Source organism: Dendrobates tinctorius, unplaced genomic scaffold, assembly GCF_039654945.1.
Source record: "Dendrobates tinctorius isolate UK_male_01 unplaced genomic scaffold, ASM3965494v1 ptg000177l, whole genome shotgun sequence".
In the NCBI taxonomy this organism is placed as follows: Eukaryota; Metazoa; Chordata; class Amphibia; order Anura; family Dendrobatidae; genus Dendrobates; species Dendrobates tinctorius.
In genome coordinates this window covers 21,788,383-21,815,522 of record NW_027361844.1, presented here as the reverse complement: position 1 = coordinate 21,815,522, position 27,140 = coordinate 21,788,383, and the positions used below count along the sequence as shown (strand labels likewise).

The 27,140-nt window shown below is 41.1% G+C and overlaps 1 protein-coding gene across 22 annotated transcripts in view; it reads right to left on the bottom strand.

Annotated features, from left to right (window-relative positions):
• LOC141054300 (protein unc-80 homolog) overlaps positions 1-27,140 on the bottom strand; it is a 305,587-nt gene that overhangs the window by 182,359 nt on the left and 96,088 nt on the right. For 21 of the 22 annotated variants that reach the window (XR_012221396.1, XR_012221397.1, XM_073551595.1 and 18 more), the window contains exon 18: positions 17,123-17,221. The exons of the other annotated variant lie outside the window; for it this stretch is intronic. Coding sequence is in view for 19 of the 21 variants with exons in the window: in XM_073551595.1 (XP_073407696.1) it covers positions 17,123-17,221 (99 nt within the window). In the remaining 2 variants the exon portion in view is untranslated. The remainder of the gene's footprint in view (positions 1-17,122; positions 17,222-27,140) is intronic. 22 annotated transcript variants of the gene reach the window in all.

The following is a 27,140-nucleotide window of genomic DNA, read 5'->3' as shown; positions in this document are numbered from 1 at the left end:
ATATTCAATTCTGATCTTATTCGGAACCGAATCCGGACAAATTCACTCATCTTTACTCACAGCAAAGAAAAGGTATTAAAGCACTACAATAATTAGATAGGTCCAATGAGATGGTGTCACGTTAAGTGAACACAATGTGGCAATGAGCAAATTACCATTTTTAAATCTGAAGCATGAAGAATATAAACTGCCAGTGGAAAGGGTCCGTGAAATCGAAGTCTAGCCCCCAAGCACAGGAAGACACTGTGAATGACTGCCCATTGGCTGCCTTTTTACATGGACTATGTAGGAGAGCAATGTGAGGATCTGACGTGTTCACTGAGGTTATTATCCCTGTTTTTGGGTTCTATGGGGATGTGTCATTAAAGCTTTAAAACTGATGTAAAAAAAGTCACAATTGCTTGTATTGAAAAGTCACAATAGCTGTGCAAAAATTTGGAGATTTTTAGTGCTTTCTGCCATAGAATCATAGAATCATAGAATCGTAGAGTTGGAAGGGACCTCCTGGGCCATCTGGTCCAACCCCCTGCTCAAAGCAGGATTCGCTAAATCATCCCAGTCAGATGTCTGTCCAGCCTCTGTTTGAAGACTTCCATTGAAGGAGAACTCACCACTTCTCGTGGCAGCCTGTTCTACTCATTGATCACTCTAACTGTCAAAAAGTTTTTTCTAATATCTAATCTGTGTCTCCTCCCATTCAGTTTCATCCCATTGCTTCTAGTCTTTCCTTGTGCAAATGAGAATAAAGTTGATCCTTCTACAATGTGACAGCCCTTTAGATATTTGTAGACAGCTATTAAGTCTCCTCTCAGTCTTCTCTTTTGCAAACTAAACATTCCCAAATCCTGCAACCTTTCCTCATAAGACAGGGTTTGCAGACCGGTCACCATTCTGGTCGCTCTTTTCTGAACTTGCTCCAGTTTGTTGATGTCTTTTTTAAAATGTGGTGCCCAAAACTGGACACAATATTCCAGATGAGGTCTGACCAAAGAGGAGTAGAGGGAAATAATGACTTCATGTGATCTAGACTGTATGCTTCTGTTAATACATCCTAGAATTGCATTTGCCTTTTTGCTGCTGCATCACACTGTTGACTCATATTCAGTCTGTGATCTATTAGTATACCCAAGTCTTTTTCACATGTGCTGTCACTTAGCCCTATTCCTCCCATTCTATATATGCTTTTTTCATTTTTATTGCCCAGATGTAGTACTTTGCATTTCTCCCTGTTAAAAACCATTCTGTTAGTTGCTGCCCACTTCTCCAGTTTATTTAAATCTTTTTGAATCCTCTCTCTCTCTTCTCTAGTATTAGCTATCCCTCCTAGCTTTGTGTCATCAGCAAATTTAATCAGTTTACCCTCAATTCCTTCATCTAAATCGTTGATAAAGATGTTGAACAATACAGGGCCCAGGACAGAGCCCTGTGGTACCCCACTTGAGACATTCTTCCAACTGGATGTGCAGCCATTTACGACCACTCTTTGGGTCCGATCACTAAGCCAGTTATGAATCCACCTAACAGTTGCCTTGTCCATTCCATACTTAGTCATTTTTTCAATAAGGATTGTATGAGAGACAATTTGAAGAGCCAGTTTGAAGGAGCTCTGTTAAAATGGAAGGAGAAGGGACATGGCTACACCAGCCTATCAAATGTGCAAAAGTGCCAGTGCTTTTTACACCAGAAATACAGAAGTATGCCAAAAGTAGTCTCTTAATGAATTCAGCACAGTTTAATGAAGAATACAGCCCTTCATTAAGACCAGGCGCACAATGCCAGTCTTAGGGTATGTGCACAAGTTAAGTATATGCTGCATATTTCTGCACCAAAAACGTTTCTGCGTAAAACATATGCTTATTTGCTGCATGTTTGGTGCAATTTTTCCTCATTCATTTGAATGGGTGAAAAACGCTGCTAATACACTGAAAGGAATGACAAGCTGCAGATTTGAAACTTGAAATGTGCAAGGAAAAAAATATCGATAAGATTTCAGAAATTTAATTTACTTTGCTGATAAAGAAAACGTTGCGATTTACATACTTACGGACACATTCCGACTAGACTATGCCTGGCCTCGCTCAATATACTTGCATTGAGTGAGGCTGCACCCATCTGGTCGGCACATGATGGCATGTATGCAAATCACATACTTGCATTACGCGCTCACGGCTCCTGGTGCCGACACTGGAGAATCCTCACAGTGTGCAGTGCGCGCGATGTGTGGATTCATATGTCTGCAGTCACATGGAGTGATTTTCCTTGTGTCAGCATTTTGGTCCAGTGGGTGGTCCTATCAGTGATTGACAACTATCTCTGTATGCACACTTATACAATAACTGATAGGACCACTCACTAGAAGAAAAATACCAGAAAGAACAGAGGCTTAAATGATTAAAGGGAATCTGTCACCCCATTTTCGGCCTATAAGCTGCGGCCACCACCATCAGAGGATTGTCTACAGCATTCTGTAATGCTGTAGATAAGCCCCTGATGTAACCTGAAAGATAAGAAAAACAAGTTAGATTATACTCACCTAGGGTCGGGTGCGGCGGGTGTCGCGTTCCGGTCCGGCGCCTCCCATCTTCTAGAGATGATGTCCTCCATCTTACTTCTGCCGCGGCTCCTGCGCAGGTGTACTTTCTCTGCCCTGCTGAGGGCAGAGTAAAGTACTGCAGTGCGCAGGCGCCGAGAAAGGTCAGGGAGGTCCGGTGCCTGCGAACTGCAGTACTTTACTCAGCCCTCAACAGGGCAGAGAAAGTAAGCCTGCACAGGAGCCGCTGCAGAAGTAAGAAGGAGGACGTCATCTCTAGAAGATGGGAGGTGCCGGACCGGACTGTGACACCCATCGGACTGGACCAGATCCCCGGGTGAGTGTAATCTAACTCATTTTTCTTGTCTTTCAGGTTACATTGGGGGCTTATCTACAGCATTACTGAATGCTGTAGATAAGACCCTGACGGCGGTGGCCGCATCTTATAGGCCAAAAATGGGGTGACAGATTCCCTTTAAACACAGGTTATACAGAATCTTTTCTCATAAAACTATATATCAATCTGTTCAGCTTCCCCTGCTACATAACATGATGTCTTGAAGATTGAACTGCATTCCCTTTAAAGCAATGTGTCATGCATTATACACTACAAAAAAAAAAAATGCTAACTGTAAAGTGTCACACTGTCTGCATTTGTGAGAGTGCTTCTGGTGCATGCAGCAGAAAAAAATGAGTGCAGCAAAATATAAGGAGGAACCCATAAAAGAAGACATCTAATTTAATGAGGATAATTGGTTTCAAGCAGGACAAGAACCTCAAACATAACATCAAAGTTAGACAATAGTAGCCTAAAAATAGTTTTCCTTTATGTGTCACAGTATTCACTTTCTTTAGGGCAACTATTGTGACACCACTTAAAGAAGCACTCCTCCTCCCATCAAAGTTTTTATCCTCTTAATATATTGCAATCATCATATTATATAGCTCTGTGTACTTACAATTGCTCATTTTGCCTTTCATCCCAGCTAATTTTTCTCTTTTCCCTATGTAGAAACAGGAAGTCTCATGTCCCTGCAGAAATCATTCCCCTCTTCAACTCCTGGCCCAGCTCCGCCCTCCTCCACCCTGACAGGGACTTTTGCATTACTCATGAGTTATACAGGGAAAATTGACCTCCTGTTTCTATATAGAGCTTATATGGATTCAGCTAGTCAATTTTTAATCACGTAATGTCATAGACCTAATGGAAAAGAGAAGAATTAACTGAATAGAAAGGCAAAATGAGCAATTGTAAGTACACAGTGCTATATAATATGATGGCTAGAATATATTAAGAGGGAAAAAAATTTGATGAGAGGAGGACGAGAGCTTCTAAAAGAGAGTCTTTTAACCCCAAAATGAAAATTCAGCTACTTAAAAATGTATATATGTGACTTAACCCTTATAAATCTCAAATGAGTATGTAATATACAGTGGGTACAGAAAGTATTCAGACCGCTTTAAATTTTTCACTCTTTGTTTCATTGCAGCCATTTGGTCAATTCAAAAAAGTTCATTTTTTCTCATTAATGTACACTCTGCACCCCATCTTGACTGAAAAAAAAACAGAAATGTAGACATTTTTGCAAAATTATTAAAAAAGAAAAACTGAAATATCACAAGGTCATACAGTGGGGAAAAAAAGTATTTAGTCAGCCATCAATTGTGCACGTTCGCCCACTTAAAAAGTTAAGAGAGGCCTGTAATTGACATCATAGGTAGACCACAACTTTGAGAGTCAAAATGAGAAAACAAATCCAGAAAATCACCTTGTCTGATTTGGTAAGATTTATTTTGCAAATTTTGGTGGAAAATAAGGATTTGGTCACCTAAAAACATGCAAGATTTCTGTCTCTCACAGACCTGTAAGTTCTTCTTTAAGAGGCTCCTCTGTCCTCCACTCATTACCTGTAGTAATGGCACCTGTTTGAACTTCTTATCACTATAAAAGACACCTATCCACAACCTCAAACAGTCAAAGTACAAACTCCACTAGGTGAAGAAGACCAAAGAGCTGTCGAAGGACACCAGAAACATAACTGTAGCCCACATCTGTCTGGGAAGACTGATTCCGCAATAGGCAAGCAGCTTGGTGTGATGAAATCAACTGTGGTAGCAATAATAAGAAAATGGAAGACATGCAAGACCACTGATAATCTCCCTCGATCTGGAGGTCTACACAAGATCTCACCCTGGGGGGGTCAAAATCATCACAAGAACGGTGAGCAAAAATCCCAGAACCACACGGGGGACCTAGTGAATGACCTGCATAGAGATGGGAGCACCATAACAAAGGCTACCATCAGTAACACACTACGCCGCCAGGGACTCAGATCCTGCAGTGCCAGATGTGCCCCCCTGCTTAAGCCAGTACATGGCCGGGCCCATCTGAAGTTTGCTAGAGAGCATTTGGATTATCCAGAAGAGTATTGGGAGAATGTCATATGGTCTGATGAAACCAAAGTAGAACTGTTTGGTAGAAACAAAACTTGTCATGTTTGGAGGAGACAGAATGCTGAGTTGCTTCCAAAGAACACCATAGCTACTGTGAAGCATGAGGGTGGCAACCTCATGCTTTGGGGTTGTTTCTCTGCAAATGGATGAGGACGACTGATCCGTGTACATGAAAGAATGAATGGGGCAATGTATCATGAGATTTTGAGTGCAAACCTCCTTCCATCAGCAAGGGCATTGAAGATGAAATGTGGGTGGGTCTTTCAGCATGATAATTATCCCAAGCACACCAGCAGGGCAACAAAGTAGTGGCTTCATAAGAAGCATATGAAGGTCCTGGAGTGGCCTAGCCAGTCTCCAGATCTCAACCCCATAGAAAACCTTTGGAGGGATTTAAAAGTCCGTGTTGCCCAGCAACAGGTCAAAGAGATCACTGCTCTAGAGGAGATCTGCATGGAGGAATGGGCCAACATACCACAACAGTGTGTGCCAACCTTGTGAAGACTTACAGGAAACATTTGACCTCTGTCATTGCCAACAAAGGATACATAACAAAATATTGAGATGAACTTTTATTAATGACCAAATACTTATTTTCAACCATAATTTGCAAAACATATCTTGCTAAATCAGACAAGGTGATTTTCTGGATTTGTTTTCTTATTACGGCCTTCAATTTGTATATCCAGCACTGTCCATGAGCTTGCTTGATTTACAGTACAGACTTGCTCACAATGAGCACTTCTTAAACTGTAATTCCTGCTTCTGCCTCTGCCCACTGACAGTTTAGGAGCCCAGTGGATAGCTCACAGTGTCTGGGTGGGTGACCAATCAGCGTGGGTGCGTGCACACTCTGATCTCAGGCAGCTTTGGAAGATCTTAAGCATGTGAAGTTACACATAGTGCAGGACATGTGTTTAATAATGTTTTTTCATGAACACGCCCACACTATGATACTATGTATGCGCCACCCCAGGAAATGTTCTGGTGTGCAGCATCGATGGCCAGCATATGCATAGCAGCATGCTAAAGCCAGTATACCCAGAACCCCAGAATGGCACCTAAGAGCGCGAGCGCAAGGTTTCCTGCCTGTTGCCTGATATCAGCGAGATAGCCAGCTATCAAGAGAGGGAGACTGGCACTGTACAGTGGATATAAAAAGTCTATACAGCCTTGTTAAAATTCCAGGATTTTGTCAAGGAAAAAAATTATACCAAGAAAAATAGTTTCAGAACTTTTTCCACCTTTAATGTCACTTGTAATCCCCATGAAACCATTGAGAAAAAAAATGAAATCATATTGAAGAAGAAAAATGTATATATAACAAAACAAAGCAAACATAATGCAACTGCATAATTGGAAATGTGATTGTGTTCAGAAATAGTCAATCACATTTAATCTCATGTTAACCGCTTTACCCCCCAAGGGTGGTTTGCACGTTCATGATCGGGCCAATTTTTACAATTCTGACCACTGTCCCTTTATGAGGTCATAACTCTGGAACACTTCCATGAATCCAGGTGATTCTGACAATGATTTCTCGTGACATATTGTACTTCATGTTAGTGGTAAAATTTAATTGATATAACTTGCGTTTATTTGTGAAAAAAATTGAAATTTGTCAAAAAATTTGAAAATTTTGCAATTTTCCAACTTTGAATTTTTATGCCCTTAAATCACAGAGATATGGCAAACAAAAAACTTAATAAATAACATTTCCCACATGTTTACTTTACATCAGCACAATTTGGGAACCAAAGTTTTTTTTTTGTTAGGAAGTTATAAGGGTTAAAAGTTGACCATCATTTCTCATTTTTACAACACCATTTTATTTTTAGGGACCACATCACATTTGAAGTCATTTTGAGGGGTCTGTATGATAGAAAATACCCAAAAGTTACACCATTCTAAAAACTGCACCCCTCAAGGTGCTCAAAACCACATTCAAGAAGTTTATTAACCCTTCAGGTGCTTCACAGCAATTTTTTGAATGTTTAAAAAAAATGAACATTTAACATTTTTTCACAAAAAAATTACTTCAGGTCCAATTTTTTTTATTTTACCAAGGGTAACAGGAGAAATTGGACTGAAAAACGTATTGTGCAATTTGTCTTGAGTACACTGATTCTTGATATATTGGGGGGAACCACTGTTTGTGCGCATGGCAGAGCTCAGAAGGGAAGGAGCACCGTTTGACTTTTTCACTGCAAAATTGGCTGGAATTCAGATCGGACGCCATGACATGTTTGGACAGCCCCTGATGTGCCTAAACAGTGGAAACCCCCCACAAGTGACCACATTTTGGAAACTAGACCCCCCAAGGAACTTATCTAGATGTGTGGTGAGAACTTTGAACCCACAAGGGCTTCACAGAAGTTTATAACGTACAGCCGTACAATTAAAAAAATCATATTTTTTCCTCGAAAATGATCTTTTCACCCCCAATTTTTATTTTCCCAAGGGTAACAGGACCCCAAAAGTTATTGTGTAGTTTGTCCTGAGTATGCTGATACCCCACATGTGGGGCTAAACCACTATTTGGGTGCATTGGCAGAGCTCGGAAGGGAAGCAGCGCCATTTGACTTTTTTGGATGGAATTGAGATCGGACGCCATGCCGCGTTTGGAAAGCCCCTGATGTGCCTAAACAGTGGAAACCACCCACAACTGACACCATTTCGGAAACTAGACCCCCCAAGGAACTTATCTAGATGTGTGGTGAGCACTTTGAACCCCCAAGAGCTTCACAGAAGTTTATAACACCCGGGCGTGAAAATAAAAAAATTATATTTTTTCCACAAACATGATCTTTTAGTGCCCAATTTTTTTATTTTCCCAAGGGTAACAGGAGAAATTGGACCCCAAAAGTTGTTGTCCAATTTGTCCTTAGTACGCTGATATCCCATATGTGGGAGAAAACTACTGTGTGGGCACACATCGGGGCTCGGAAGGGAAGTAGTGATGTTTTGGAACGCAGAGTATGATAGAATGGTCTGCGGCTGTCATGTCACGTTTGGAGAGCCTCTGATGTGCCTAAACTGTTGAAACCCCCCCAAGTGACCCAATTTTGGAAACTAGACCCCCCAAGGAACTTATCTAGATGTATGGTGAGCACTTTGAACCCCCAAGTGCTTCACAGAAATTTATAATGCCCGGGCGTAAAAATATAAAAAAATCATGTTTTTCCCACAAACATGATGTTTTAGTCCCCAATTTTTTATTTTCCCAAGGGTAACAGGAGAAATTGGACCCCAAAAGTTGTTGTCCAATTTTTCCTGAGTACGCTGATACCCCATATGTGGGATGTGGGAGAGAACTACTGTATGGGTACACGTCGGGGCTCGGAAGGAAAGTAGTGACATTCTGGAATGCAGACTTTGATGGAATGGCCTGCGGGTGTCATGTTGCCTTTGGAGAGCCCCTGAAGTGCCTAAACTGTGGAAACCCCCCCACAAGCGACCCCATTTTGGAATCTAGACCCCCAAGGAACTTATTTAGATGTGTGGTGAGCACTTTGGACCCCCAAGTGCTTCACAGAAGTTTATAACGTAGAGCCATAAAAATAAAAAAATCATATTTTTTTCCACAAAAATGATATTTTTGCCCCCTATTTTCTATTTCCCAAGGGTAATAGGAGAAATTGGACCCCAAAAGTTGTTGTGCAATTTATCCTGAGTAGGATGATACCCCATATGTGGGGGTAAACCACTGTTTGGGCGCATGGCAGAGCTTGGAAGGGAAGGAGCACCGTTTGACTTTTTCAATGCAGAATTGTCTGGAATTGAGATCAGACGCCATGTTGCGTTTGGAGAGCACCTGATGTGAAACAGTGGAAACCCCTCAATTCTAACTCCAACCCTAACACACCCCTAACCCTAATCTCAGCCCTAACCCTAGCCCTAATCCTAACCCTAACCTTAGCCCTAACTCTAGCCCTAGCCCTAACCCTAACCCTAATGGGAAAATGGAAATAAATAATTTTTTTTAATTGTATTATTTTTCCCAAACTAAGGGGGTGATAAAGGAGGGCTTTATCTACTATTTTTAGCGGGTTTTTATGTTTGGCAGCTGTCATACACTAAAAGACGCTTTTTATTGTAAAAATAGTTTTTGCATCACCACATTTAGAGAGCTTTAATTTTTCCATATTTTGACGTACCAAGTCATGTGGGGTCTTATTTTTTGCGGGACGAGTTGACATTTATATTGGTACCATTTTCGGAATGTGACACTTTTTGATCGCTTTTTATTGTGAATTTTGGGACGCAGAATGAACGAAAACCAGCATTTCATGAATTTCTTTTGGGGGGTGCGTTTACACCGTTCCGCATGTGGTAAAATTGATAAAGCGGTTTTATTCTTTGTGTCAGTACGATTACAGTGATACCTCATTTATATCATTTTTTATATTTTGGTGCTTTTATGCAATGAAAACAATTTTGTATAAAAAATAATTATATTTGCATCACTTTATTCTGCAAGTGTGTGGTGGCTCGTTTTTTGCGAGACAAGAGGACGTTTTCAGCGGTACCATGTTTATTTTTATCTGTCTTTTTGATCGCGCGTTATTGCACGATTTGTTCGGCGGTATGATAAAGCATTGTTTTTTGCTTTGTTTTTTATTTTTATTTTTTAAGGGGTTCACTAAAGGGGTTAACTAGTGGGACAGTTTTATAGGGCGGGTAGTTACGGACACGGCAATACTAAATATGTGTACTTTCATTGTTTTATTTTTTATTTCCAAAAAATGAATTTAATAGGGAATATTTTTTCTTTGATTTATTTAGCGAGTTTTTATAAATTATTTTTACACTTTTTTTTTCACTTTATTTTATTGTCCCGGGGGGGACATCACTGTCATGTGTCAGATCGCTGATCTGACAGTTTGGACAGCACTCTGTCCGATCAGTGATCTGACAGGCGCTGCTGTAGGCTTCCTCGTTCCTGCTCTCTGCAGGCACTGAGTAAGCCGCCTCCCTGCAGGCCCCCACGGCCATCTTGCAGGGAAGGAGGCCCCCAGAGCAGCGCAGCACATCGCTCTGCGCTGGGGGTCTCAGGGAAGCACGGAGGGAGCCCCCTCCTTGCTGATGCTTCCCTAATCCCCTGGTACACTGTGATCATGTTTGATCGCAGTGTGCCAGGGGTTAACGTGCCGGGGGCAGTCCATGACTGCCCCTGACACATTGTGCCGGGTATCAGCGGTGATAATCAGCTGAAACCCGGCCGCGATCAGCCGGGAGCACCGCTGATCGCTGAGACGTACTATCCCATCCTCGGTCATAGGGGCCCGGGTACCGTGGACAGGATACTATGTCTCATGTCAGAAAGGGGTTAAATAGTAATCACTAGACAGCTGCCATCATGTTCAGTGATTCTGATTAACCCTGTTATGAATGAGTCACCGAAGGAGGAAAAAACAAAAATACAAGCTAAGTCCAGAAAACCGGAGAGGTTGGTAGCTATCGGATTGCAGACCCCTGATCCTATTCACACAACTAACAGTAGCCGTGGGGGGTTCCTACGGTGCCCTAGACGCCTCGTTCACAGCCGGAGAACTAAACAAGCCTAAAGAAAGAAAGGGGAAATCTAAACTGCCCCAGAGCAGACCCCAAAGCAAAAGACAGCCCCCAACATGTATTGTCGGTGAAAAGCAGATGAAAAGACAAACACAGACAGAAAGACAGGTTGAGCAAACGATGGGGCCCACTAACTAGATAGGACAGGACAGAAAAGATGCTGGCTGCAATCCGCAAAAAACCCTACAAAAATGTCCCAACCGTCTGATAGGAAAAAAGGCCCTGAAGTCGCTAGACTTCAAAATCACTATATCAGCACTCAGGTATATTCTGAAGACTGAGCAAAAGATCAACTTGACCAGAGACAAAAATGGAGCTCAGCCTGAACCAACAAGGGCAGGCAGAACACAAACACTAAGTAAACAGACAATCTCTCATGGAAAAATAAGAGAGAAAAAACTTAGCTTTCAGAAGACAGGGACTGAACTGGTTTGCAAGAGCTCAGAGCAGAAAGGATCACCACCACCCCTGCAGGGCATCAGCTGCCTTATATCCACTCAGTGATTCCGGGTGTCCAATCACGCTCCGCCTGTTCAGATGACAGGTTTTTCCCATCCCAATCAATTTCACTACCTCTCTTCACCAGCAGAGGGAGTTCATCAGACATCAACGGTGAAGGGGAAAATGAACTCACAACATTTATTTTCGTGGTTTTGTTTTTTCACTTATTCACTTTTGTATAATACAGCATTATTTGCTAACACATATGTTTCCACTTGCACTTAATTTCCCCTATTAAAGAGGGGGGTATATAGTGGAACTGGCAACATTCACTAGTTGTTATGATTAAGGGCGTCTAGCCAGAAACGCGTTAACAACGTTCTGTTGTTATAAATCACCAGAGCACTCAGCTGGATCGCTTCTTCTTTTATTCTCACAACATAACCCCACCTAAAGTTTAGCTGTTCAAGTTGGATTTTCATGACATTTTCTTAGTTGTATTTTACAGCAAAAACCATGGTTTGTAAACAGCTTAAAACACAGCAAAGGGATCTCATTATTAAACGTTATCAGTCAGGAGATGGGTATAAAAACTTTTACCAGGCAGTAGTTATACCAATGAAGACCAATCAAAAAGTGGCTTAAATTTGGCCCAACAGAGACTTTACCTACAACTGGATGCCCTCAAAAATTGACGAAACGATGAGAAGAAATTTTGTCTGGAAGGCCCCTATAGCAAAATGAAAGGAACTTCACGAATTTCTGGCAAGTACTCATTGTGTACTGTATGTCATGACGTTCTCCTGCATTCTTCATATATATTGCCTATTTTGCTTATGACTAGTCTGTGGGTTACGGTGGCAAAACAAAAGCCTTTTCTTACAAAGCAAAAACAATAAAGCCTGGCTGTGTTTTGGCAAAACCTACATCATGTCTGCCAAAGGCATGTGGAGAAAATTTGCTATGCTCTGATGAGATCAACAATGAACTTTTTGACCATAATTCCCAAAAGTATGCTTGGAGCAAAGCCAACACTGTGAATCATCAAAAGAACACCATAACCAAAGTGAAGCATGGTGGAGGCAGAATGATGCTTTCCAGCTTCTTTTCAGCAGCTGGAACTAGGTCAATATTCAAGTTGGAGGGAATTTTGAAAAAATTCAAGTATCAGTCAATTTTGCAACAAAACCTTCAGGCCTCTGCTAAAAAGCTGAAGCCTTGCTGTTAGACTGAAAAAGACAGAATGCTGTGATAAATTCAAAGGGTACTTCAATAAAGTAATAGATTAAGGATGTGCATAATTATACAACTATTTTATTTTTATTTTTCCACCCAAAAAGATTTCAATTTATTTTTTAATTGAATTGTACAGATTATACGACATTAAAGATGGAGTAAGTTCTGAAATGATTCCTCTTGGTATCTTTTTGTTTACATGACAAAAAAATGTAATTTTTAAAAGGGTATGTAGACTTACTATATCCACTGTATGTAAATGACCTGAGATAAAGCACCTAACGATTTATTCAAATAATTACAAAATCATAAATTTATCTGCAGTAATGCAACGGGGAGCAAATATGAAGCTATCAATGCATTAATCTTTCAGTTACCTACATCATCATATACAGTTGCTTGGTATTTTACCTATTTTGTTACATTACAAGCTGTGTTTAAATATTTTTGTAATCCAATTTGTGTGTGATGCATCAGCACTAAATAGTCTAAGTAGAAGAGAAGTGAGAAAAAGGCACACATTAAATTTATGGGTTCAAATACCTAAAAATTGGCATGTGCATATGTATTCACCCCTTTTGCTATGAAGCCTACAAAAATTACTGGTGCAAGCAATTCCCTTCATAATTCACATGCTTAAGGACAGGAATTCCATCTGTGTGCAGTCTAAGTGTCTGTCAGTATATACACTTTACCTTTTCTGAAAGGTCACAAAGGCTGCAACACCATTAAATAGGAGGCACCACTAACCGAACAACACCATGAAGACCAAGGAGATCTCCAAACAAGTCAGCAACAAAGAGAAGTATAAGTCAGGGTTTGGTTATAAAGAAAATCCCAATATCTGATGATCCCCCAGAGCACCATCAAATCCATTATCATAAAAAGGAAATAACATGGTACCACAACAAGCCTGCCAAGAGAGGAACACCCTCCAAAACACTCAGCCCGGTAAGGAGGGCATTAATCAGAGAGGCCGCACAGAGACCAAACGTAATCCTGTAGGAGCTGCAGAGTTCCCAAGCAGAGACTGGTGTATCTGTTCATATGAGCACAAAAAGCAGATAGAGGTGGCCTTTATGGAAGAGTGGGCAGAAAAAGCCTTTACCTACACACAAAAATTGTAAAGCTAGTTTTGAGTTTGCCAAAAGACATGTGGGGGAGTTCCTAAATGTATGGAGGAAGTTGCTGTGGTCAGAGGAGAGCAAAATATAACTTTTTTGGCCACCAAGGTAAAGGCAGAGTCTGGCGCCAAACCAACATAGCTCATCACCCCAAGAACACCATCCCCATAGTGAGGGTATGTGCACACACTGCGGATTCTGCTGCGGATTTGGCCCTGCAGATCCGCAGCAGTTTCTGCTGCATTGTACAGTACCATTATAATCTATCAAAAACAAAAAAACGCTGTGCACATGCTGTGGATTTTTCCGCGCGGATTTGCTGCGGGTTCAAATCCGCAGCATGTCAATTGTTTGTGCGGAATCCGCAGCAGTTTCACACCTGCTCCATTGTAGAGGTGTGAAGCCGCAGGGCTAAACCGCAGGCTAATCTGCAGGTAAACCGCAGGTCTTTTGACCTGCGGATTTACCTGCAGATTTTGCAAAATCCATGTGGAAAAATCCGCAGACCAATCCGCAGTGTGTGCACATAGCCTTAAACTTGTGGATGGCAGCATCATGGTGTGAGTATGTTTTTCTGCAGCAGGGACATGCAAAATGGTCTGAGTCAAGGAGCAGATTGATGGTGCAAAATGCAGGGATATTCTTGAGCAATACTTGTGTCAGTCTGTCAGTAATTTGAGACTGGGACGCAGGTTCACCTTCCAACAAGACAATGACCCAAAGCATACTGCTAAAGCAACACTCAAATGTTTTAAGGGGAAATGTGTAAAAGTTTTGGAGTGGTCTAGTCAAAGCCAAGACCTTAACCCAACTGAGAATCTTTGGTCAGACTTGAAGATTGCTGTTCACCAGAGGAAACCATCCAACTTGAATGATCTGAAGCAGTTTTGCCTTAAGGAATGAACAAAAATCCCAGTGGCAAGATGTGGAAGACTTATTCAAAGCGACTTTAAACTGTAACTGCTGAAAAATGAGGCTCTACAAAGTACTGACTTTAGGGGGTGAATAGTTACGCACACTGAAGTTTTCAGTTATGTTGTCCTATTTGTCGTTTGCTTCACAATAGAAAGAAAACCAAATGTTCACAGCTGTAGGCATGTTCTTTACTTGCAGTGATACAAACCCTCAAAAAAACTGTGAAATTCCAGGTTGAGAGGTAGCAAAACACAAAAAAAGTGAATACTTTTGCAAGCCACTGTAAATGGTTAAGGGGGCAGGTTCCTTTTGCTGGCAAATTTCCTTTAATATGGCCTGGTAAATATAGTAAAAAAAAAGCCCAGAAGGCAATTATATCCAGGCTTCTGGATCAGCATTCCCCAAAGAAACTTTGTAATGCCACAAGCAACAGGTCTGGGGTTAGTCAGGTACTGTAGACCTCTAGAAATACAAAACATGATGGCAAATAATGCATCGTGTTCACTGTTCATTAATTTCTTGTGCTGCTGAAAGACTTGTGAAGGTAGTGGGTAAAAGTAATGCAACAGAATAAAAAGGGAAATCTAATGTCTGCGCTGGAGGACCATTAAATGAAAGACCAAAAGTAAATGAAGTGTCTCTAACCTCAAACACTAAAAAAAACAAAGCTTTCTAGCATCACACAGATAATATGTAGGATTTTATTTATTATTTCTTAGAATTATTTTAGATTTTCTTAGGAGTCAATGTGATTTGTATAGTACAATAATGGTTGAAAATGGTTTTATTAATTCAGAAAGGTAGATGTGCAGCATGCTCTTTCTTTGGGAACCTTAATAACCTGTCCAAATCTTGGGATTACTACTCTACAATAGTCAAGTATTAAATAGGACCTGTCATGGATGTAATTCTGAATTGAAGTTGATTAAAATTATACCTTTTTGAAGAAGTCAATTTTGTGATTTTTCATAATCAGCTGTGGAAGATTTTATGCTAATCTGGTGCAACTCTCCGCTCTCTCGCTGACTTTCGGCCTACTACTGACAGGCCACTGCTTTTCCAGTGACCTGTCTTCTTTGGCCAAAATTTCACGCAGGTGCCAGCACTGACAGCGGCGGTGCATGTAGAGATTGATTTCTATGCAGTCATCTGGAAGTCACTACACATGCCCAGCCCCAGGGAATGACAGCGCCTATGTGAGACTTCGACCAAAGCAAACAGGTCACTTAGAAATAGAGGCTAGTGATGAGCGAGTATACTCGTTGCTTGGGTTTTCCCGAGCATGCTCAGGTGTCCTCCGAGTATTTTGGCGTGCTCAGAGATTTCTTTTGTGTCGACGCAGCTGCATGATTTGCGGCTGCTTGACAGGCTGAATATATGTGAAGATTGCCTGTTTGTTAGGAATTCCACACAGGAATTCAGGCTGTCTAGCAGCTGCAAATCATGCTGACATGTTGACAAACACTAAATCTCCAAGCATACTAAAGTACTCGGAGGACACCAGAGCAACGCGTATACGCGCTCATCATTAATAGAGACCTGTCATTTATAGATCGGAGGCAGTTGGGTGGAAAATACCTAGACTGGCAAAAGGTAACCAAGAGCAACATCCAGTCCCGCGGCACATGTGAATCATTAGCATAAAACTTCCACAACTGATTTACAGAAGAATGACAAAATGGAATTCTTCAAAAAAGGTGCAATTTTAATCAGCTTCAAAGAGCCATTACAGCCATGATTTTAGTTAACAGTATAAAATCCAGCTGACAGGTCCTCTTAAAATTTTTGGTGGCATGAGAGACGAGGAAGGGATGTTTTTAAAAAGGATGTGATAATGTCTGTGCTGCATTCCAATTTACAAGAAAATGCGTATGTGCATTTTGGGAAATTGTATAACCCTTTTCATTAAGGCTTGTTTCATATATTACATATTTTTTGCAGATTCCCCATTTTTTTGTCAAGAGTATGTCACGACCTCCTGGTAGATGTGGAGTTAGAAGATCACTGCATTTTGTGAATAGCAGATCTTCCATTTAGCCTATGTGTTTGTGTCGCATATTAAATAGATTTGGTTTCATTTCATGTCAGAAATTTGCAGCTCTATTCTCAGCTGCTTCTGATCTGGTCATTACCTCTCCCTATAAAACCTGGTCTGACTTTCTTTTTCTTGTCAGTGAAAACTTTACTTCCTACCTCCTTGGAGACGTTGTGCTGAATGGAAGATCATTGTTGCTACTGGAGATTGTGGCATGCTGTTTTTGGGTGTATGTTTTCCTCATTGTCCTATTCTCATTAGGTTGGTACATTCATATCCTTCCCTATATACCTCTTCACCTCTGGGGAGTGTTTGTATGTTAGTTGCTTTCAGTTATCTCTGTTTTTTCTTTGTGTTTTGTTTACCTTCCCTACCGAAGACTGTCAGAGCGTGAAAATTTTGAGATTCAAAAACAATATAAAAGATAAACTTTTTTGTGAAGGAAAAAGCAAATTACTAATTTTAATTTCTGACAAAAGATATTCAAAAAAATCTAATTTATATCAACCACAATTAATAACGGTGCTATTGGTAAGAATGATCATTAGAATCCAGAGTAATCATTAGAATTCAGTGGGTGAGGGTACTGCAGTCGCACTCATGTCTTGATACCAGAGGAGCCTAATATGGATGGTGCTGCATATAAGAAGACCAGTGCTAGGTGACACAAGATAATTGGGTGTAATCCAGTTACAGAATTTGCATTGGAGCCAAAGAGGCTTCATGGTACCTAAGAATTAGTAAAAAATGATAGGGTGTCTGGTAGCAGAACATAGAGTGCATACAAAGTTTTTGCAATTGTTGCCTACTTACTGCTCTGGAGTCTGTGGGGGGTGGCTAGAGATGTAACTTCGGCACTCCTCGGGCGCATAGGATACCCGACCCTTTTCAGGAGCACTCGCATCTTCTGGTCTAGAGGTATAATAGTGCCAACCAGAGGAAAAAAAAGTCAACTAGTGCCCCATTCCCTTTTTTTTCTAGCATGAATCATCTTGGGACTGTCACTGATACAAAATACTACAAAATACGAATCCTGTGTAACTAAGATATAAAAATTTATAAGCAAGAGCAAGCAGTGGAATGGAAGCGCATAAAAGCAAAAAATCAGCAACATAGCTTTACAATCAGTAAGCTTAAAGCTTGCCGTAGCGCGAGTAATCACATATTGCATTAAAGCGTCTTAATGCTGAAATCTAAGCAAAGGTTGTACAATAAGGTGTACACACATATGCCAACATCCTAATAGGAATTTTTGGAAAATGCTATTCTTCTGCTCAGTACATGTAACTAAATTTCTAGTGTTGAAACGCTTTGGAGGTCTTGTATGTTCCCCGTCATACATGTTTATACGATTTTTATCTTGGAAAGTTAAAAGTGTGATTTTTAACATGAAGAGTCTTGGAATATGTTTTCACAACTACCATGGCTGGCCAGAGCCTTTGCACTCGCTCCTTGGTGGAAAAAAGGCTATTTTGAATATTTGCACGTTTTTTGGACTTTCTCATTGTTTTCTATGGGTAATAAAATGTGGAAAGAATCGATGCTGCAGATTTAAAAAATGCTGCAGTTATCAAATTCCATTAGAAATAGAAGACAGTGAGGGGGCGTGGCCTATGCCTTGTACCATATGGACATAGGAACCGGGTGCTCCAGTGAAACCCGCAAAATCCGACTTAATCTGCGGCGGTTTTGAACCATCCAAGCTCAGATTCCTCTTTATTAGCTTCCTAAAAAGCTACAGGATCTTTCAAGATCATTTTGGACTAATTTTGGCCCTTATTGAAGATGTTGCGGCCTATACCTCATTGCAGACCTGAAGCCAGGGACTAAATTTTCTACATGAGGCCTGGCTCCTCCTCCCCTCTCTCCTAGGAGATCTACAACCACTGGAGACGCCGCAGACCAGGAGAGAAAGACCGGGAGGAGCAGGTGCCACTGCCGAATTCTCGTCACCGGGACACTGCCACGCCTGCCACGCCAGCAACCAAAGAGGTGGGTCATCTGCAGTGGCACAGAATCCCCCTAGAGCTGACGAGCACAGCAGGCTCTGAAAAAGCTCTGAAAGAACAGCTAGCCAGCACTGATATAGAGACAAGGATCACCGCTCACTATGAGCCAGGGAGCAATGCTGTGGTTCTAATTGTGCCTACATCAGGGAAAGGTCTTTCCTTAATAGATGGCTGGGAGCTTAAGAAGCGGACTAGTAATAAAACTTACCACAAACTTTATTAGCAGGGAGCCGCTGTGGTTGTATATACTGAGGATAACAGACCCTCACATCCCTCTTGCCCCAAGAAATACTAAAATCTGAGGAGGGGTTAATCACACTGCCTGAGTGGGAAGCCCTGTTGTGTTACTATAAAAGCAAGGGTTAATCTCACTCCCTAAAATGGACAGAGAGCTAAGTTGTGATAACAACAAGCTCAAAGCACACAATTCCTATTAGAGAGACTGGTCTGGGGAACACTCAGCACAATAGCACCACCTGGTGGCTTATATCTTAAAAGGTGAAGCTCTTTTTCCCATACTCTTTGTGAACCTATATCTTCTAAATCAGCCACCACTACTCAAGTAAAAAGGGGGAAACATAAAAACAAACAAGGGGGGTGAGTCGGACAACGCTTTACACATCCATAAAATCTCTCCTTATCTCCAGAATGAGCACCACTAGAAACAAAGGTTCCTCTCCTGCCTCAAAAATCCCTAACCTACCAAGAGGCAACAAAGCTCTCCCACAACGCCAAGTTAACAGCGATAGAGCTACTACTACTAATAGAAGCAGATCCCGCTCACCACGCAGGCTTAACTCTCCCACAAAGCAAACCTACTACCCCCAACACATACCCCTAAATACTGGTAAAAATAACCAGTTCCTCGTGGAGATGGACACTTCTCAGAGACTTAAAAGAAGCGCTCCAGGAGTGTGGGGAAATGTTCATACCTCTTCACACGAACAATCTTGCTCGGACGAAGAGTCAGAGGTTATCTCTCCGAATTCCTCCCCCGCGAAATCCAAGGCCAAGAAAAATCTCCCAAGTTACAATTATGAAGAAGATTTTCCATCTTTAAAGGATTCCAAAGCAAGTCTCGAATCGCTACAGGGAGACGTACTTTCATACTTGGTTAATCTATCTGAAAAAATGGAAAAAATGGGAAGGGATATGGACAAAAACTTCAAAGACCACAGTAAACAGCTTGACCTGAAATTAAATTCAATCTTCGAAAAGTTCTCTGAAAAAATTATCAATCATGAAGAGAGACTACAAAAACTCGAACGCAAATCAACTGATTCGTCCTTTGACTTAAAGGAACTTTCTGCTGAGGTCTACAAACTCAAACTCAAACTCTCAGACGTGGAGGATAGAAGCCGCCGCAACAATCTAAAGATACGTGGCATCCCGGAAAGCATTCCTCCAGAACATCTCTCTGACCATATTAAAGATATCTTCAAAACAGCTATCCCAAACCTCTCTTCTTCCGATCTCGAGATAGACAGGGCTCATAGACTTCCACGGCCATCAAAACTAGCAGCTGATATCCCCAGGGACACAATCCTGAGGGTACACTTCTTCCAAACGAAGGAAAAATTCTAAAGTACCTAAAGGACAAAAAAACATTCCCGGACCCGTACAGTGATCTGAAGGTCTTTCCTGACTTGTCAAAATTCACATTGGACGCTAGACGCTCCTTTTCCAGCGTCACCTCTGCCCTCAGAGATAAAGGAATCCCGTACAATTGGGGGTTCCCCCTCAAGCTCCTAATCCGCCACCAGGGAAAAGTTATCCCTGTCTTCACCCCAGAGGAAGGCGCCAATTTTCTAAAATCCATCTCCAGACCAAGACAAAATACTGGAAAATGATAAATAACTTTAATGTCTACTAGGTTCTTTTCACGTTTACATTGGGTTTCACTATTACCCGTCCATGTGTAATACCCCGAGTGCTTAGTAGCAGTTCATTATTTAGTGTTCTGCTTATGTTTACTGTTTATTGTTCACAATCTACTTTTCTCTTTACAGGTTGTTTCTTTTGCCGATACATACCGATTGTATTCGAGTATTGGTTTATTCTCTATCATTGTATTCATTTGCTCCAGGTTCCAAGCTACATTACTGATCATCCCCATACTTAATCCAAATTAGATCTATCATGAGTTTTAAACTCACCTCCTACAATGTGAAAGGCCTAAATAGCCCATGGAAGAGGTTCTCCCTCTGGAGGGAACTAGAAAGATCACACATTGACATTGCATGTATTCAGGAGTTAACAACCATGATTAACAACCATCCACACCTCCACCACAAAAAGTTCCCCCACATTTTTACATCTTGTGGCCCTCAGAAAAAAGCAGGTGTAATCACTATGATAAGTTCTTCAACTCCCTTTGAAATCATAGATGAACATAAAGATACTAACGGTAGATACCTCATCTTGATCTGCAAAATTAATGAACAAATCTGTACCCTAGTTAACCTATACGCCCCCAACCGGCACCAGCTTCGCTTTCTAAACAAGCTCCTGAAAATCATTTCCAAGGTTAGAAAAGGTGAACTAATTCTTGCTGGAGATTTCAACATTACACTGGATAGCACTGTTGACTCTTCCTCACACACCCGTAGTCCCTCAAATAACCTAAATCAATCAATCAATCAAATTTATTATCGCCAAGTACATATTACATATATACAAGGAATTCTTTGTGGCAAAGAGGCAACATAATATATAACAACAGATACAACAAGTAACATCTAACAAGACAGATACAGTATATAGTCTACACATGACGATTTAATTGTTGAACAGAGAGTGGATAGAAGCTGTTCATATGGCGGTTGGTACTGCATTTGGGGACTCTGAAGCGACGTCCTGAAGGGAGTAGTTGGAATGAGGAGTGTCCCGGGTGAGAGGGATCGGATGAAATTTTCAATGCGTGGGATCGAATACTCTTATCATAAAGATCCTGGATTTTAGGCAGGGGGGAGCCTATAATTCTCTCTGCTGTTCTGAAAGTCCTTTGTAAGCGGAGTTTGTCATGCGCAGTGGCTCCCCCATACCAAACTATCAGAGAGGAACAATCAGTGGATCTTTAAAAACGAACTTTTCGACGTCTTCAGGTGTCTAAACACGTCGTCAAGAGAGTACACTTTCTTTTCAGACGTACATCAGTCCGCATCCCGGATTGATCTAATCCTTACAGACGTGTTCACTCTCCCCAGACTCCAGGAGGTTTCTATAGGCAAAAAGTCCTTCTCTGATCATTCACCAGTACACAGTCTTATTCAATTAGGTCCCCCTCTTAAGAAAGCTAATATGTGGAGATGTAACTCCAACATCCTTCACGACACCTTTCACAAGCAAAAAATAGAAAAGGCCATTTCCCAATTCTTCCTAGATAACAAATCCTCCTCAACCAACCCTTTCAATAATTGATGCACCCACAAGGCTGTACTCAGAGGTATTTTCATTGATATTTCATCAAAAATTAAAAAAGAGAATAGAAGGAATATCTTAGAAGTCCAAACCAAAATCCACAATAAAGAATCCGAATTATTAGCCCATCATTCCCAATCTTCCTCTCTCCAACTTGAACTCTTGACTCTGAGACAAAAGCTCAAATCACTTATCAGCACTCCTTATGATGCTGTAGTAAAATCCTCAAAATTTAAATATTATTCTGCACTAAATAAACCAACTTCTTTCATGTCAAATAGGGTAAAGAATAAAAGAGTTCACAATAGAATCAACAGAATAGTAGCCACCTCCAAAAACGGCATTCTATCCCACCCCCAAGACATAGTTAACGAATTTGCCCAATTTTACCAAAAATTATATAACCTCAAACCAACTTCTTCCTCTTCCCAACCTAACTCGCAAGATATCAATGACTACCTCAACTCAATCAATCTTCCCTCTTTAACAACCGACGACTTGGCCTTTATGTCTGCCCCTTTCTCCCCTATTGAAATAGAAGATACTATTAACAAATTCCCCCTCCACAAATCCCCAGGCCCCGACGGTTTCAACAATTCATACTACAAAACCTTCAGTAAACTCTTATCTCCTCACCTTGCAGAAGTATTCAACTTTGCCGCAGTCCGGGGGCTATTTCCAAAGGAAATGCTTGAGGCCTCGATTGTCCTGATTCCAAAACCTAAAGGTAACCCTGAACTAATGACCAATTATCGCCCCATTTCCCTCATCAACACAGACATAAAACTGTTCTCCAAAATAATAGCCAATAGGTTGAGTAACTTTCTCCCGTATCTTCTGGCCAATGACCAAATGGGATTCACCCATGGGAGACAACCCGCAGACGCCACAAGGAGATTAATAAACGTTATTAGGTACGCCAACTCAACTAAAACTCCAACAACTTTAATATCACTAGATGCCGAGAAGGCCTTTGACCGCATAAATTGGGACTTCCTTAGACACACTCTTTTCAAATTTGGATTCAATCAAAAATTAGTGACCACTATTATGGCACTATACTCAAACCCAAGCGCGAAAATAACCTCCAACAATCATATCTCAAACCCCTTTGCTATCTCGAACGGCACCAGACAGGGGTGCCCTCTATCACCCCTACTTTTCAACTTGGCCCTCGAACCCTTAGCCGAACACATTCGTAACAATGCCAAAATTAAAGGTATCCATACCCAACACAAGGAACACAAAATCAGCCTATTCGCAGATGACATCATTTTGACTTTAACTGACCCCCAAAACTCTTCATCTGAGGTTTTCAATGAACTAGATAAATTCTCGGATCTATCTAACTACAAAATCAACCAGTCAAAATCGAACATCCTTCCCCTTAATCTTGACACTAAACAAACAGATGCAATAAAGGAAAAAACATCCCTTAACTGGTGCAACAGAGAGATTCCTTACCTAGGTATTTCCCTCTGTAATAATCTCCACCTTATGGGGAAGATAAATCTGAGAAATTTGACAGATTCAATAAGCAAAGACTGCTTAATCTTTAAAGAGAAAAATCTCTCTTGGTGGGGAAAAAATTATATCCTTAAAACACACATCCTTCCCAAAATTCTATATGTTCTCCGATGCCTCCCTCTGCCCATCCCGGTCATACTTCTGACAAACATCCAATCTTTGTTCAAAACCTTCCTGTGGGGAGGAAAAAAAGCTAGGACTTCTTCCTCATCATTATACAGGAAAAAAGGGAATGGGGGGATGGGCCTTCCCAACATTATTGCCCATTATCAAACTCTTCTGATTAAACAAAGTGTCCATTGGATTTCCCAACGTGAACCTCCGGCCTGGTTTGACTTGGAACTATTTTTAAATAATGGTAAACAGTTAAGCAACATCATCACTCAAGCAATCTCAAATCATCTTCCTAACTTTAACGCTCACCCTCTATTCCTGGCCATTGCTCAAGCTTGGTGTAAATTCTCCAAACCAAGCAGACGGACACACAAATTCCCCATTCTAAAAAACATACACCTTACTCTTATTTTTAGCCTCTCTAACGTAACCCTCCCTACTATTTGGCCAGAATTAAAAATCACAAAATTGGGAGATATCCACAACGGCTCCAATTTCGTAGACTTTGCATCGCTAAGAAAAAACTTTAACGTCCCTCATTCCTTATTCTTAGAATTCATCCTCTTAAAAGATAATGTCCTCGCTTTTCTTAAGTCAAAAATGAACTTTACTCACGCTTCCATAAAAGTCTTACTCATCATAAACTCTTTTGGAGTCATGGCTTTCTCTATGACTCCTTCAACAACGACGATAGTTTGTCAAAAAGCCCTTATATGGTTACCTGGGAAAAAACCCTAAAATCCACCTTCTCTCCTGAACAATGGGAAGAGGCTCTCTCCAAAACGTACAACTCCACAATCTCATTTCCACTTCAAGAGACATACTTTAAAACTATTAGTAATTGGTACCTTACTCCGGCAAAATTAGCACACTTCGGTCCTTCAAACTCATCCTCACCCCTTTGCTGGAGTGACTGCGGCTTCAAGGGAGACCTATTGCATATGTTTTGGGAATGTCCCAGAGTCAAAATAGTCTGGTCTTGGATCTCTACCTCTCTCAATAAACTCTCTAACAAAATTTTAACCCTCACCCCTCAAATGGCCCTTCTTTCCCTTAACCTAGACGAACTAGACTTGGCACTCCAACCCATATTCATTCATCTTTGTCTTGTAGCAAAAAAATTCATCACTTTCCACTGGAAAAACAAAATACTCCCAAATCCAGAGGTTATCTTCCACCTAGCCCAGCAACATAGAGCACATGAACTGAATTTTGCTCTGATTAATAATCAGTTTGGAAAATTTTATAAAAAATGGAACAAATGGGACAAGGCCTTTCCGCCCCCTATAACTTAATTTCTTTCACCACCAACTTCTAGGCGCTACCATTTAATTGTATATTTCGTCTACTAATCCTTGTTAAATATTTGCTCACTTATGATTGGCCTTAATTGGCTTACAATCTCTCGTTATGCGTTTGTTCGCAGTCGTTTTGTTTATACCTTTTACACCCCCAGTGACCTGGGCATTATGTACCCTATAAGTGTAATATCACTCTTGTTATATTGTTATATTGTTGCATTGTTATTTTACCTATGTCCCTCCCTTTTTTCTTCCCCTCCCCATCCCTATCCTCTCCCCCCCCCCCCTCCTTCCTCCCCTGCCCTTTCTCCCTATTCTTGCCTGTTATTTTAAAAACCAAATAAAATCTTTGGAAAAAGAAATAGAAGACAGTGTATGTTCGCTGCGTCCAAAGCGCTGCCATCTATTGAATGCAGGTGATTCCGCACACGTTCAGTGAACCGTGCGGATTTACCACATTCAATCCATTCTAGTGCTGTGGTCTGGAAAGACGCGTCGCAAGTCAGTGTCTGCGGGTGAGCCGTGGGCATCTGTGGATACATAGTGGGCATGGGATTTCTAAAAATCCTATCCACTATGCTGTAACATCTGGCCGCTGTGGTTTTGATGCTGCATAAATCCGCAGCAGTTCCTGATCGTGGGCACGTAACCTAATTCCTCATTTCAGTTCATGTAACTACATTTCTAGAGTCTAACCTGTTTAGGACTAGATATATAGTTTATTTTTTATTACCTATTAATTTATTAACAACTGAGACAAAATAAAAAAAAAACAACAACTCAATAATCTAATAAAGCTCAAAGTGTGTATGTATGTATGTATGTATGTATGTGTGTGTGTGTGTGTGTGTGTTTGTATGTCCGGGATAGGCATCCGCACCGTTGCAGCTACAGCCACAAAATTTGGCACAGTCACACGTCTGGACCCCGAGAGCGTCCTAAGCTATGTTGTGAGGCGAAATTTTAACTCCGCGCATTCCAATTCACCAAACAATTTTGCCCCTGTCTACATACTGGGGAAAAAGTGTGTGCGCGTCAAGCCCCGCCCCTCATTATGATGTCACAATGGTTGCCATGGCGACGCTGATGTCATCATAGGTTGCAAGCCCCGACGCTCATTATGATGTCATAACGGTTGACTATGGGATGAAGGATGTGGGATGGATATATGGGCATGGGACTATGGGATGGAGGATATGTATGATGGGTATATGGGCATGGGACTATGAGATGAAGGATGTGTGATGGGTATATGGGCACTCGACTATGGGATGGCGAATATGTATTATTGGTATATGGGCATGGGATGGAGGATGTGTGATGGGTATATGGGCATGGGACTATGGGATGGAGGATGTGTGATGGGTATATGGGCACTCGACTATGGGATGGAGGATATGTATGATGGGTATATGAGCACGGGCCTATGGGATCGTGGATATGTATGATGGTTATATGGGCATGGGACTATGGGATGGAGGATATGTATGATGGGTATATAGGCATGGGACTATGAGATGAAGGATGTGTGATGGTATATGGGCACTCGACTATGGGATGGCGAATATGTATGATGGCTATATGGGCATGGGATGGAGGATGTGTGATGGGTATATGGGCATGGCACTATGGGATGGAGGATGTGTGATGGTATATGGGCACTCGACTATGGGATGGAGGATATGTATGATGGGTATATGGGCACGGGCCGATGGGATCGTGGATATGTATGATGGGTATATGAGCATGGGACTATGGGATGGAGGATAATTATAATTTGCTATAACTATGTTACTATGCCTGGGCAGCGCCGGGCTCTTCAGCTAGTTTAAATAAAAATCTTTTTTTCTAACCTTGTCAATGTCTGGACTAGATTTTAAATTCATTTGGCAACTCATTTGATTAATAAAATTATGAGTTTTCATGGAAAACACAAAATTGTCTGGGTGATCCCAAACTTTTGAACGGTAGTGTAAATAGATAACTTATTAAATGTTTATTCAAGAAATAAATGTTTCATGAAAAAGAAATAAATGTTTCATGAAATGTTTCATGAAAAATAACATACAGGCTACACCAGCATGAAACTCGATGAGAAAACAATGCCCGGCTTCTACAGCCATAGTTATGAACTAAGAATCACACAGAAGGATATTTAATAGGGTTCTCCCAAGAATCCAAGAATTAAGTAACCCTGAATTGGTTTCTGAAAGCCATAACAATAAACTGGAATTGCCAGGAGAATTTTTTGCTACAAAGGTAAATGTAGTATTACAGGTAATTCAGGGCTGTACGCAGTGCCCTAAAGTTCTAGACAACCATTTTTTTTTCAGAAGGTAACTCTTAACAATACTTATAACCCAGTAAGAACCGGTGCTCAAAATATGACTGATCCTTCACTGGGTTTGGGTGGCTCACACAACGTAACATAAAAAAATAAGTGGGTTCTCTTGAGTTTGC